Source organism: Zonotrichia leucophrys, chromosome Z, assembly GCF_028769735.1.
Source record: "Zonotrichia leucophrys gambelii isolate GWCS_2022_RI chromosome Z, RI_Zleu_2.0, whole genome shotgun sequence".
NCBI classification, from domain to species: Eukaryota; Metazoa; Chordata; class Aves; order Passeriformes; family Passerellidae; genus Zonotrichia; species Zonotrichia leucophrys.
Genome location: NC_088200.1, coordinates 33,154,610 through 33,168,424, shown reverse-complemented (window position 1 = coordinate 33,168,424; position 13,815 = coordinate 33,154,610). Strand labels below are relative to the sequence as shown.

At 42.3% G+C, this 13,815-nt stretch overlaps 1 protein-coding gene across 4 annotated transcripts in view; it reads right to left on the bottom strand.

The window, feature by feature from the left end:
* Window positions 1-8,168, bottom strand: part of MAST4 (microtubule associated serine/threonine kinase family member 4) — a 293,004-nt gene extending 284,836 nt beyond the window's left edge. For all 4 annotated transcript variants that reach the window (XM_064736750.1, XM_064736751.1, XM_064736752.1 and 1 more), the window contains exon 1: window positions 7,935-8,168. In XM_064736750.1, the coding sequence (XP_064592820.1) occupies window positions 7,935-8,153 (219 nt within the window). In that variant the 5' untranslated portion in view covers window positions 8,154-8,168. The remainder of the gene's footprint in view (window positions 1-7,934) is intronic.
* Window positions 8,169-13,815: the final 5,647 nt, after the last annotated feature.

The window sequence follows — 13,815 nt, the reverse complement described above, 5'->3', positions numbered from 1 at the left end:
TGCTGAGGCAGCACCTTGAGTGCTGTGTCCAGCTCTGGGCCCTCAGTTTGGGAAGGACCTTGAGACACCCAAGCAGGTCCAGAGGGGGCAACGAGGCTGGTGAGGGGCTGGGAACACAAACCCTGTGAGGAACGACTGAGGGAGCTGGGGGTGTTTAGCCTGGAGAAAAGGAGACTCAGGGGGCACCTTAACACTCTCTAAAACTCCCTGAAAGGTGGTTGTAGTCAGGTGCAGGTTGGTCTCTTTGTCCAGGCAAAATCTGACAGAATCAGAGGACACAGTCTTAAGCTGCACCAAGGGAAATACAGGTTGGATATCTGGAAAAAGTTTTTTAACTAAGGAGTGATAAAGTACTGAAGTGGTCTGCCTGGAGAGGTGGTGCATCACCATCCCAGATGTATTTAAGAAAAGACTGGATGTGGCACTCGGCGCTATGGTTTAGTTGAGGTGTCGGGTTGGACTCGATGACTAGGTTGGACTCGAAGACTAGGTTGGAAGAGACCTTAAAGATCATTCTGTGAATTCTGTGAATTATCCATTAAGAAAAAAGTCTTCCATTCATCCCTGGTTCCCACTTGAAATTTAAGTTACTCAGTAAAGAAACCTGTGGCAAGGGCAGCCAGGCTGTTTACACCGCTGAACACTTACGCTTTAACCCTTGAGGTACATGTAGCTCACTTCTGAACAGTGCAAGTTCATCAGCTTAGATACATTTGTACAGGAGGGCCAGGCATTCATCCCACTGCTCCTTGGCTGGACCAGAGTCTTTCAGACAAGGTCTAATGAGGGCACCCCATCTGGTAGCAAAGTGTAAATAAAACCTTACTTAGCTCAGTAAACCTAAAGCTAAGATAGGTTCCTGGATTGATTTCAAAGCACAGATCATTTGCCAACACACTCCTATGTTTCTCACCTTCTCAGCTACCTTGTCCTCAATTTTTTGCTTTCACTCTATCACAAAAAAAGAGCTACCAGCATTTTATGACTTTAAGCACTAGTCTCCCACAACTCACATAGCTTAAAACCCAACACCACCCAACTATTATAAAGTTTCGAAAAGAATTTTAAACAGCACAGCTGCAAGAGAAGAACTGAAAAAAATCTGAAAAATCTGAAGGCTGAAGCAACAAATCATAAAATTTGGCAGTAGGACCTTGTGGGTTTTAGACTGCAGAGTATTTCAAGCCCACATCACTGTTTTTAAAGGAGCTTAGCAATGGCACAGTACTGCTGGTGGTACCATAACACTGAAAAGCTCCCAACATATGCTAGGACACTGCTAGGCATACCAAAAAAAACAACAACCAAAAAAATCAAACTAGAAACAAAACAAAAATTTTCTTCCTCCTTTCCTCTTTACCCATTAAAGAAGCTGTAAAGAAGACTGGTATTTCTCTTAAGACAAAGCCTGAGCAGGTGAGATCCCAGTCCAGCAACACACAGTTCTGCATTACTGAAATTCTTAATAACAGACATCTACATCATCATAATGGATGTAAGAAAAAACCTCCAGCCCTGTGTCAGAGCAATTTTACTGATGGAAGATTCAAAAACTGCAGGGACTCTGTTGTCATTACTAATCTCTTCAGAGTCTTTATACCCCTTATTCCTAAGTTTCCCAATTCTGCATTCCAGATTTTTGCTCTAAAGGAATGGTAAATCTTTTTGTCATGCCTTGTACAGAAAAGCATTACTAGTAATGTTTGTCAGCTCTAGGCACTAACAAAAACAGTAGGATCAGAAACCAAGTATTCAATATGTATTAATGCTTCAGTACTACAACCTTTGAGCACAGTTGTGCTTTGGGCGTGGGGAACAGAGCGCATAATTTGTGACAAAACTAAGAGGCAAGCTACCCCACTGCACAAATCATTGCAGAAGAAAAGCTACCTAGCTGCTCAGCTTCCTAGCTCAAGGACCACCTCACTTACACTGTGCTTGGCCTTGTTTCTTGCCCAAAATTTCTATTTTGGGCCTCAAGACTTCAGATTCTCTTATTCCCTTCTACAAGGTCAACTTTACTGAAGCTGTTACTGCTGGCAAAAAAAGTAGCCCCATCATACAGAGCTTCCTGTACAAGAGTAACATACCTTGTTATGTTTACCAACATTCAGTTCAAAGCAGCTTACAGCTAACCAACACACTGTCAAAGGCGGAAGACTATGCTGGACTCGGGCTGTACTCCTTCTACAGAGCTGTAGCTTTTCAAAAAAGACATTTCTTAAATTTGGTTTCACAGTTGGATGTACAGACACCAAGGGATATCAAATATTAGCCTCAGGACTGTCCATCAGTCTGAAAAATCTAAAGGGTGTAAAAAGACCTCTCAACTACTTTTGCAAACTGTTCAGATTTTGAAGGCTGTAATTATCAGTTCCTCACCCACCTCTTTCCAGAATTTTAAATATCTAAATAGTTCTGGTGCAAAAAATAAGATATGCAACTCAATGTATGCTTCTTCACTTCTCACTTATTCCAAGTGAGAAGATAGATGTTCTGGTTATAGGCATATTTATACCCATCAAATTCTTGAAAAGAAGTTCCAGGGAGCTGCAAACATTACTACTGTAGCGTTATTCTTGAACATCAAGCAGCACACACAGCTGTTTTAGATTAATCCCTCAACCATGTCCTCCATGTCCTCCAATCCCAGAGGATTTCTGAGACAATAAGGGAACATAGCAGCAGGCACCTTTAAAGGCCTATCCTGCACAGGAAAGGTTTTAAAGCAGTAGACAAACCTGCATTTTCTTCATACTAAAAGCAAATCAATGAAGTCTTTTACATGACTCTTGAGACAGCCCTACTCATGCAAATTGTCAAATATTTCTCTTTATAGGAAACTGACCACAAACATAGCTAAAAAACCAAAAGCAGTGCTGTTAGTCTGGCTGACATGACACAATAACAGTTTTGCAGCTGCTCTACACCAGACTGTTTTATTTAATCCCACCACAATAATTTTAACCCTGAGAAGAATAACTTTTTGATGGCATTACTATTCTTTAGTATGAACTAAAGATCATACTTTAGCAATTAGGCAATTCATCTTTAGATAACTTTATTATTCACGCGTGCTACAACAGGGAAGAATCCATCATTGTTAAGAGACAAGAATGCCTGAAACAATTAGAGGAAAAAAAATGTGGTAAGTGCCACACCGTCTGCGAATGTCCCATGGTTACTTCTGCAGCCGGACAAGCAGGAATGGAAAGAAGAAACAAAAATACTACTTTCCAGCTACATCACAGTGACATTTTGCCAGAACTATCACCTCCTCCATTACATGTAGATGCGCATGTAAACATTGCCATCACCTTATACATTGCTTATTTTACCCCAAAGTCTTTTGATTTCCACCCCTCTCCCAAACAGCACCACAATTTTGTTGGGGTCAAGATCTGGCACACAATCTGTTATGCTGAAGGGATTGTACCTTCCCAGCAGGCATATGTTGAAAGATTAATGTGTGAAAGCGTAGTTTCTAGAGCAATACATTCTTTACCACACTCCTCACCTTGCTATGAATACTCTAATAACAAAATCTTAGCTTCTTAGTAATTAATTCTTACCACACAGTCCTCATGAAGCTGCAACAGATTGCAACATGAACAGCAAGAAAGCAGATTCAGGAGAAGAGTTAGCCATAACAGAAAAAGGTTTTGTACTCTGTGCAGTGAGATATCTTTTTTAATACACAATACATACTAACAAGATAGTAGGAGAAAATGTGCAGCAATCAACTTCAAAGCTCCGCGGACATTTTCATGAGAAATCTCATCTTGTCATGCTGCTCATCATCTCAATTCTTACAGACTCAAATTGGCACTTCAGTGCCAAACACTGAATTTACAGAGCAGAACTGGAATTATTTGAGAACAAAATACAATATCCCCCCCCCGCCCTTTTTTTTGTGGATGGTTTGGGGTTTTAGGTTTTAATGGTTTTAGGTTCTAAGGGAGTTTTATTTCTAAGCATCTAGAATAATGAAGAGACCTTACTATGGTAATTCAGAAGTCACTGGCAGGTTCAGAAGTTTATAGAACCATTTCAGACATTTTGTTATATGGCAAGGTATGACTCTGAAAGAATTCTGATCCTTCCTGGTTTGTAACTCTGCTTTGATAAGCAATGTGTAGTTACTGTGACAAGGTTTATAGAAAAGTGATGGAAAAGACAGGCAATTCCCAAGACACACAATTTAACCCTCAGAACCTTGACAATACCGGTGTAAGCAAGGAATCCATAGCTTGCCTTCATTCCCCTCTTAAGCAACAAGGTCAAACCAAGTGAGCTTTCAGCTTCTCTATAAAACACTCACTAAGATTTGAAAGCCACCAACAACTTATTATCCTCCATGTTCAATACCCTGCACAATGCCAGTCCAGCATTGACTACTTGCAGAGAGCAGAAGCAGACAGATTACAACAGAAAACATACTGTTGTCCAGCCACAACTCTTCTCTTCATAGTCTGCAAAGCACTCCTTCCAGCAAAGAGTTCTGAAGAGAATAAGGATAAAATTCAAAAAAACTAACCAACTACATGGCATTAGAAATGCAGTGACGCATCATCTATGCAGTACTGTTCTTGAGTACCCTTCACCATGCAATCCCATCCTGCCCGCTGTCAGCAGTTAGCCACTCACCTCAGAGAGCACAGGCAAATAATCTGCTTGAATTCATTTGTGTTTATGTGCTTGCTACCCACAGCACTTCAACATACATATGTTCCAAAAGCAAAGCACTTCTCAGATGTTGGTGTTAAACCCTTATTTAATTCTCATGTGTCTTAACATTTCAAAGTAAGACATCAAAAACACTTCAGAAACTGATGACTGTAATCTTGTAAACTATTACTTGATCTTGACTACATGAAATGAGGGGCCGTTTTTCTTCAGGTATTTTGTGGGTTTTTTGGGATTTTTTTAAGGTGAAGCTTACGCAACTGTAGGATGAAGTAATGACAACATGGAAAAAAAAAGTGATATACCATCTCTTCCCACCCTTTCCTTCCTTGTTTCCTTCCAGGATTTAACTCTTTCAGACATGATACTCAGAAAAGGAGTTATCATGCTTTCAGTCTAATTTCTGAACATAAAAGAAGCTGACCTACTCTAGACAGCAGCATTAGGCTTTCTTCACTAAGGTGGGGAGACGAACCATTTTTCATAGAGTAGAAATGTTCATATCATTCTTCAGGAAACGAACAAAACTCATAATGAACCACAAACTGCAAATTACCTGTCTGGGGTATGTAAAACACAACAGTGTTTGAGAAACCTCTGAAATAAACGCTCTGTTCAGCAGATCTGGCAAGGTGTAAATCTGAGTAGGACATCCTGCTTTTTGAAAACATGCTTCAAGACAGATGTAACCAGCAGGAATGAGTACACAGGACAGCAATGAGAATGATCCGATGTCTGGAAACACACTCTACAGGAGAAGATGAAGGGCACCGGGGCTGTTTAGTCTAAAGGAATTCGGGAGGAGACAGGTTCAAGTTGTCAATGTCTTATACAATGTCACAAAAGAAGAAACAGTTCTACTGAAATACCACATGAAATAGTAATGTGTATGGGAAAATCTACATGTTTTCTAACTATCCATTTATTTAGTTTGGAAACATATGTCATGACTTAGAAGAATTTACTGACAGCTAAAGCAGAAATAGAGGTAGCAGGACAATCTGTTCCACTGCTGTCTGAAGGATACTGAACAGCTGTGACAACAGATTCAATTCTGCTATGCTGGCAACAGGAACAAGGACAGGGCAAGAGGAGAAATGGTGAACCTGCAAGCACAGGATCAAACACTGGAGATCTATATAAAAGAACTCAGTAACAGAAAATCACAGAGAACATCAACATTTCATTATTTGGCAGTAATTAAACAGGATGTCAATGCAAAAATAGTATCTTCAAGCACTTCTCTCAATGGGATACTTTCAGCAGGTGACACATAAAGTAAGCCTGAATTCATCTGTATGTACATCCTGGACCTCAGTCTCTACTTTTTTCCACTGTGAATAGCTGCTCTCTCAGTTTCAAATTAACTTTGCACTGTGGTGTCCTTGCACAAAAAATAAATTATACAGGTGGATTTGCCAGATGGTTCTGCAGGTAGGCAGAAATTCAGCTGCAAACAATGACTACACCAAAATGGAAGGATGGGCAAAATCAATGCACAAAAAACAGGCAAAAAAAAAAATCTGGTTTCAGCTAAAAAGGGAATCTAGCAAAGGGGAAATAAAGGGGACAGAATAACACTGCATATTCTAAGCAAACTATCCCACCACAACACTAACTTGAGTTTAAGATGCTATCTTCTAGCACTGGTAACTGACGGTGAGGTAACAGATTGCCCTTACAGAATTTCAAAATTCCATGATTGCAACGTTGAGTTATTTTTGGGCTTACCTTCTCTATACTGTCAACTCAAAAGATGCCTGTAATTTATCTCCAAAGCATACACAGAAATAACAAGCCTTTACCAGAAATTCACTGGTCTGCCAGCAGCTCCAAGTTTAGCTAACTGAACAGACAGACTTTGTATATTTCTACACGTTATTATGCAGGCTTACTAATTGAGCACTAAACCATCCAGACACCACATATCGTGGTAAGCATAGCCCCAAGCCCACATGTGCCATTCCTGCCTAGAAGCAGGATATCTTAATCACCTAGCAGTGTGCTCCACACTAACAGCAGCAACGGAGCTCTTACTCAGTTCAGTGAAAATGCAAGTCCACATCTATATATATTTTTCTAAAAAGTGGATATATCAACATTCATTCTACTCCTACCATAAATGCATTTCACTGCTAATACATTCCACTCTTCAGGGGCTCATGCAGTTGAAAGAAGCAAGGAACCTGGTCTGAGTTTGAGTATTTAAGAAAAAAAAGGAGGGAGATACAGAGAGGTATATTTAGTTCCAATTCATCATGCTGTCCTACAGTCGTATCAATTTACAGGATGCACCAGGAAAAGAGGAAAAACAGGAGCTACATAAACAGCCATTACTGCAGAGGGAAACATTCCTGACAACCACAGCTCAACCAGTTGAAAATAACTTCAACCAGCTTAACAGATATTCTTCTAGAAATGCAAGGTTTCTCAAAAAAACCCTTTGCACATCCAGCTGCACAAAGGCACAGAATAAAAAAACGCCACCTAAGAGCAAACTAAAAAGTTGACCACAACGAAAGACCGTAAGTAAGGCACACAAGAGATGATGCACCGAAGCAAAGTAAAGCAGCAGTGAGACAGAACAATGCACTTGGTTGGGGTCATGGCTTGAAATAGATTTAAGAAGAGTGAATCATGCAACAAGAAATAAATAAAATAATTTCTAAAAATCCGTCTCAAGACCCAACAAGGTTGTTTTACTGTAACATTGTGGGGTGGCTGTTTTGTCTTAAGAGTGCTTAGTAGGTATTATAGCTGGATCAGGAGAGAAAAGGGAACAACACGCGTATCACGGTATAGATCTATCACCCACAGAGCTCCTCCATGATCCACAGCCTGTCATAAGCTCTCACCAGAGGATTACTGTAGTGTGGGGGCTTGCCCATCACTTCCTTCTGGCATTAAAGAGTTTGCTCCGGAGCAGCGCTTTCCAAAGGTGACACGCTCGGGGATAGGAGAAAAAGAAAAAAAAAAACCTACAGAAAAACACGCATAAACAAGCTCTCCTAAAACAAAAAATCCGCTCTCCGTACAAAAACCCCCAACTCTCAGTTATCGGCGGCCAGAGGGCTAGAGCCGGCCGGCAGAAACAAGAACGCCTGGGGTTGAGCGGGGGAGACTGAGGCGAAGGCGCTGTCCCCAGGTGGGCGCGGAGCCGCTGCCGCCGCGGGTCACCGCCGCCTCGCACCCCGGCACGGCCCCGGAGCACAGGGCGGAGAAGCCGCCGCCGCCCCGACCCCGCGCACCTCCTCATCCCGCTCCTCCAGTGAGGCGTCGTCCTCTGCCCGCCCGCCTGGGATCGCCCGCTCCGGCGAAGCCGTCGCCCCGCCGGGGGCTGTCGCCGCCCCGCCGCCCTCTCCCTCCTCGGAGAGAGTTTCCGAGCCGGAGGAGGAGCCGGAGCAAGAGGAGCCGACGTGGCCGGCGCCCCGCGCCCGTTCCGAAGCCGCTGAAACTTTCTCCGCCATGGCCGGGGACTCAGAGCCGTGCCGCCCGCATGCCCCGCCACCGGCAGCCGCGCTCCCAGCCCCGCCGAGCGCAGCGCGGCAGCGGCGCTCCCGGGCCGGGCCGGGCCGGGCACCGCGCTCAGGGCGGCGGGCGGTGCCTGAGGGCAGGCGGGGCGGGCCGGGCCGGGCCGGGCGGAGCCAGCGGTGCGGAGGGCGGGCCCGGAGCTGCGGAGCGCGGCGGGAAGGCGGCGAGGCGCGAGTGGCGGGGCTGGGGCTGCCCGGCCGGGGCGGGGGGGTGCCTGCCGCCGCGGAGGCAGGCAGGGGGTCGGGAAAGCGCGACGTTCCGCGCCTGGGCGGCCCGGTCCCACTGCCCGCAGCCCGGTGCGGAGAGGGCAGCGGGGTCTGCCAGAGCCCGGGATCTGCCGGGACCGACTCGGCGTGGGCACAGCGAGACACGCTCCGCTCCCGGGCGATGTCACGGGTTTAAGTAAGAGCAGCTATTTTACGTTATATAAGTGTTTTCTGCGCCCCTCACTTCCTCTAAAACGGAGCTACCGCAGTTTATGGCAGCAGTTTTGCCGTCTTCGTACCATTTTTCAGAAGGCTACAGATGCCTAGTTGTGGTCTTGCAGCAAACAGAAGTCCCTTTGAGTGTTTCAAACGGGCATCGCCATTGGGATTTGTGACCAAGCTTTCAGTCATTGAAATCAAAGCAGATGGACAAAGTTAGGCATCTGAAAGCTTTTGCAAATCTTCCTGGACGACTCCTTCATTTTTTAGGACCTAAATGGCTTTTAAACCCAGTTATCCTGTAAATTTTTAAAATATTGTTTAGATATTATTTTGGGAAAAAATCTGCTTTTTTTTCTTTCCTGAGAACACAGGTGTGTTAATTAATGTGCTAATACTGTTTGTAAATATATAATAGTATATACCAGGGCCTTATTTGCTTATTCCTGGACCCCAGATTAATCCAATTGTGAAACAAAACGGACTAAGAGCTTTTGTAATGAAGAAAGTCCCACAGCATCACTACAGAATAGCTATCTTCTTCATTTCACAGAAAGAGAAATGTGAGCACAGACCAGTTATTGATGCACTCTAATTAAAACAGTACAGGGTTGATGAAAATAGGAACTGGAACGCAAGTCTCCACTTTTTCAGATTTCTAATTTGATCAGTTTACCCAGTAGGGCTACTACTACTACTACTACTACTATACTATTAGTATTAGTATTATTATCATCAGAATACTAGTGGAAGGAAAAACAATAATACACAGTTCTCCAAATCTCAGTCCTTCTCTGTTTAGAGCAAGCTTTTGATGCTGGATATTAGGTTGTAACAATGCTGATAGCTTTTTGTGGTTTCTAATCAGTACTTAGATCAGACCTTTAAAAGTTAATTTATTGTGGAAGAGGATTATAAGAGTCACTCAGGACAGAATTTGACCCAGAAATTTGCCTATACCAATATTTAATGATAGGGAAATATGAAATATTTCAAATAGGCAAAAACTGATTTTGGGTAAATGAATTACACACATATACTGCTCCAAACCCAGCTAAATAATTTTAACTAACCAGTGAAAAGAGTCCCTCCTTGGTACTCCACATTCTGCACATAAGTTGTTATATCTCCAGAACCTGGACTTATTCACAATTCTTGAGTCCTTGGTTATAAAGCTAAACCTTTTTCTGTCAGAATCTGCCTCTGGTGTCATCCTCATAGCAGAACAAGTTGCTTAATTTCCTACCTATTCTTCATAATGTATAAGAAAATTGCCAGGTGGTGAAAAGCAACGCTGCAGGTCTCTGTCATTTCTTTCTCTTGCTGCCAGAGATGAGACTGGAAAAAAATAGAGCTTAGCCAAAGCACTTCTACACTTCAGTTATTATCAGCTGCCAGAACAGCCCCTGTAATCTGGGGGCAGCAAGGAATACATTAGAATAGTCACTGAACTGCTCTAATTTATGCCATAAATTGAAATCTAAGAAGTCAAAATTTATTATATCACCCCAGAGTTACAAAGACAAGTGACGGTATTGTTCTGCTCTGGCCTCTAGACTATGTCAGATCACGTGCTTTGCTAACATTATCTTACAGGAACAGAAGAGGGATGCCACGTTGCCTATAGTAGCTAAAAGGCAGTTAAAGCTAAATGCAGCAAAGAAAGAAGCTTGCATCATTTTCCATCCTGGGAAAAGCACTGTTGCTTGCATTTCCCCATCACAAATCAGTGAGGTACTTTGTAGCAAAACACTGAATATCTGGTGTGACTTGAGAAGCTCATTTTGAAAACATTTGTTAAGACGAAGTCCATGTATAATAAGCTTTAAGCACCTCCTGTCATGCATTGGACTCATTTGGTGCAGAGTGTGGTGAGAAGGGTGTAGAGTGGTCTGATTTCAGCTATTACAGGAGGCTGGCTGAGTTTTGGATACATTCACCCATTTAGACACTTTTTTTCCACCAGTACATTTTCAAGCAGCCATTCCCTGATTTGCTGTCTGTCCTCCCCCCAGCACACACAGCCGTCACCCACTCTGTGCCGTTACAGCTGTTCAAGATGTGTGCTGTTCACCGCTATCGTGTCAGCTAGCTGAAAACAAAATACAAGAAAATAAATACAATTTATCTCAAAACTCCTTGATTATTTGTTAATCATCCTGTTTGTTAAAGCTTGGGAAATTCTTACACTGTGTGGTTTTGAAAGACTGAAAGAATGACAGGCTAATAGATTTATTGACAAGTTTGGCACAAGATAGCAAGGTACAGAGGAAACACTGGAAAAAGGCATGAAGAGGTATAGAAAAAAATTGTCAGCAAATAATAGCTGTACATGAGACAGCAAGAAAATTCAAATAGGAAGATAATGGTTGACTTTGTAATTGGCACTTCAAGCTAAAGATCAGGATCTTTACCAAGAAATGATAGTGGGGAATCAAAGGAGTAGGTATATTGTAAAAATGACAGGCCAAAAAATAAACATTGCAGCAGTGTATTGAATAAACCAGAGAAGTCGGAGAAAATGACTGTGAAGCTCATGAAAAAAATTTAAAAGGTGAGACAATGGTGTCAGCAGGGTAAACATCTGTCCCATATTACAGCTTTATTAATGAGTCAAATTACAAAAAGTATAGCTTTATAGTAGTTACTGCATCAGTTCTATGACATCAGTTGTCTTCAAATCATCACCTTTTTGATCTAGGCAATGATCCATCAAATTATTTTTTATACTGCTTAGAATATTCTTCTTCCTCTTTGATTCTGAATATTTAGGCAAAAGTCTACCTCTAGTAAGAAACAGTTTTCAAAATACACTGACAGTGGGGTTAGCACCTGAGAAAATCCCTAGGCAGAACTGACTGATGTGGCAAATGCAAGGCTCTCCAAATAAGACAGTTACACTATCAACAGTAACAACAGTGCTGTGCTTCCCTTTCTGCATAGTAAATGTGCATTAAACCTGACCTGGAAGAACCACTTCTTTGGATGAATAAGTCTCCGTGCTTACTCAGTTCTTGCCCTCCCCGTTGAGACTGCCAACAGCATTGCCAATTAGTGCCAATCCTGAATGCAGATTGTAATACGAATAGGCCTTTCAATATTTAATTCTAGACTTTTGCACTGGTGGTATATAAATGTTTCATTAGTGCTTTCCTTCCTTTCTGACATTTTTTTTTCTCTGAAAAAGAAGCAAAGCTGTCTACCTGAAGTACTAGCAGAGTATGGGCAAACAGGAACTTGCACTTGTTAAGTGCTCCTCCCAGCTCTAGCAGTAAACTCTGGAATGAGAGTTCTTTTTCCTGGGAATCCTGATTTATTGAGAATGCATGCTACGGGATCATAAAGACAACACTAAGTTTTTATGTGATGTGGTTTATTGCTACATATTCACTCTCAAGCAATATGCAAGATCAGGAATTCAGAAGCTTTCATTTGGTGGGGTTCAACTCCATGGTGTTAGTGGCGGGAATACTCACCAACACAAACAGCAGTGGTAGGCTGGAAGAGAATAAAAGCATGCATAAGGACAACTCTCATTTCTGGACTGAGACAGGTACCACCAAACATACAGCATAGTTTGGAGATCTCTTCTTTTTATCTCTGAAAATCTCCTTAGAGCTTAGGATACTTCAGAGTAAACAGAATCCACTTTGTGCCTCCCTAAGAGAATCAATTCTGAGACTCTCTTTCTTACCATTAAAAAGCCTTTTTGACAATGAATGTGAGGCACGATTTACTTTCCCTAGCACTTACGGAGCATGAAACAAGGGCATTTGAACATGCTGATTAGATTCAGATCTCAGAAGGCATTAACAAGCTAGTCATGTTACATTGTAAATCCTAGCAACAATAGGCATATAAATGAACAGAAATATCGCATTCAAATCTGTGGAAAATGTAATAAAACTGAGAAAAAATAAAACATTTCACCTTTTAAATGAACATAGTAATTTACTAGATATAAAATGTTTTTGCCAAGGAAGTAAACACAACTAGTGTAGGCCTCCTGCTGCAGGTGCCTTTATCAAGACCAAGTAGTGTCACCATCTTGACAGCTAGAGATTATGTGATCTGGACTAAACAGTGTAATTGCTAAAGACACTTTTCCCATAATACTGGCACTTGAGGACCTGCATGAGCACTGCATGAATCACTGTCCCAAGACCTGCAGAAAATCACCCTTAGATGAAACCACTGGCAGATGTTTACACTCTGACACATTTCTGATACCTTCAGTATTAAAAAAAAGAAATTAAGAAATGCTGCTCAACACAATACATATCACAGAGCATTGGGAGGCTGTACAGGAACGTGGGGAAACGCAACACACTGAGTGATCCCCTTGCCAGGTCTCCCTCAAGGCATTGCTTTGGGGTTATACCACTATGAATGAACATCAGAAGCCCACCCTCAGTTTCAGGCAGGTTCAGGGAGGCTGTGAGTCTGTGTGCTGGAAGGGACAAATACAAGTTAAACTGTTTTAATCTGACTTCAGATTCAGAAGTGTACTGCCAGCATGTTTTGTGGAGTTTCTGCACCAGTCTGCTGGCAGATGTGCTCAGTTTTTTGATGGATAACCCTTGAGCAAGGAGCCTTCCATAATTTCTCCCCCACCTTCACAACATCTGTATATCAGGGATACATAGTGACATGCCAGCAGCAGGGAAGAGCAGTAAACATGGCGCAGCCCTGTTACCAGCTGGCATACAACAGGAAGGTTACTCATTCTAATACCTATTTCCCCAAATTCTCCTTCATTCAAGGGGAATGCTATGACTCTCATAAAATTATGGGAAATCAGTAGCTTGTCATGTTTTAACAAAGATTATTGCTCTTTCTTCAGAGTGCTGGAACTCGAGAAGAAGAAAGATGCTAATTTCCCACTTCATCATGGCAGTACCATCCTAGTGCCCAGTCAAGAGTGTTATGAAGACCAGTCTTATGAAGATGAGATGGGCAGGAAGAAATGGTCTATATTCAGGATGGGAATTGGAGATAATGAAAACTCCCGCTGTAGATACGATAGGGAGAAGGGAGGAGCTCTTGCAAGGGAGACTTGAAATGTGGTTGTGTTTGCAACCTTATGGTCTGAGACGCATAGACAGATGTGGACTGCTAAATGTAATCTAAACCATGCCTGCATCCTGTGGTGTATTCTAACCATTATTTTTAA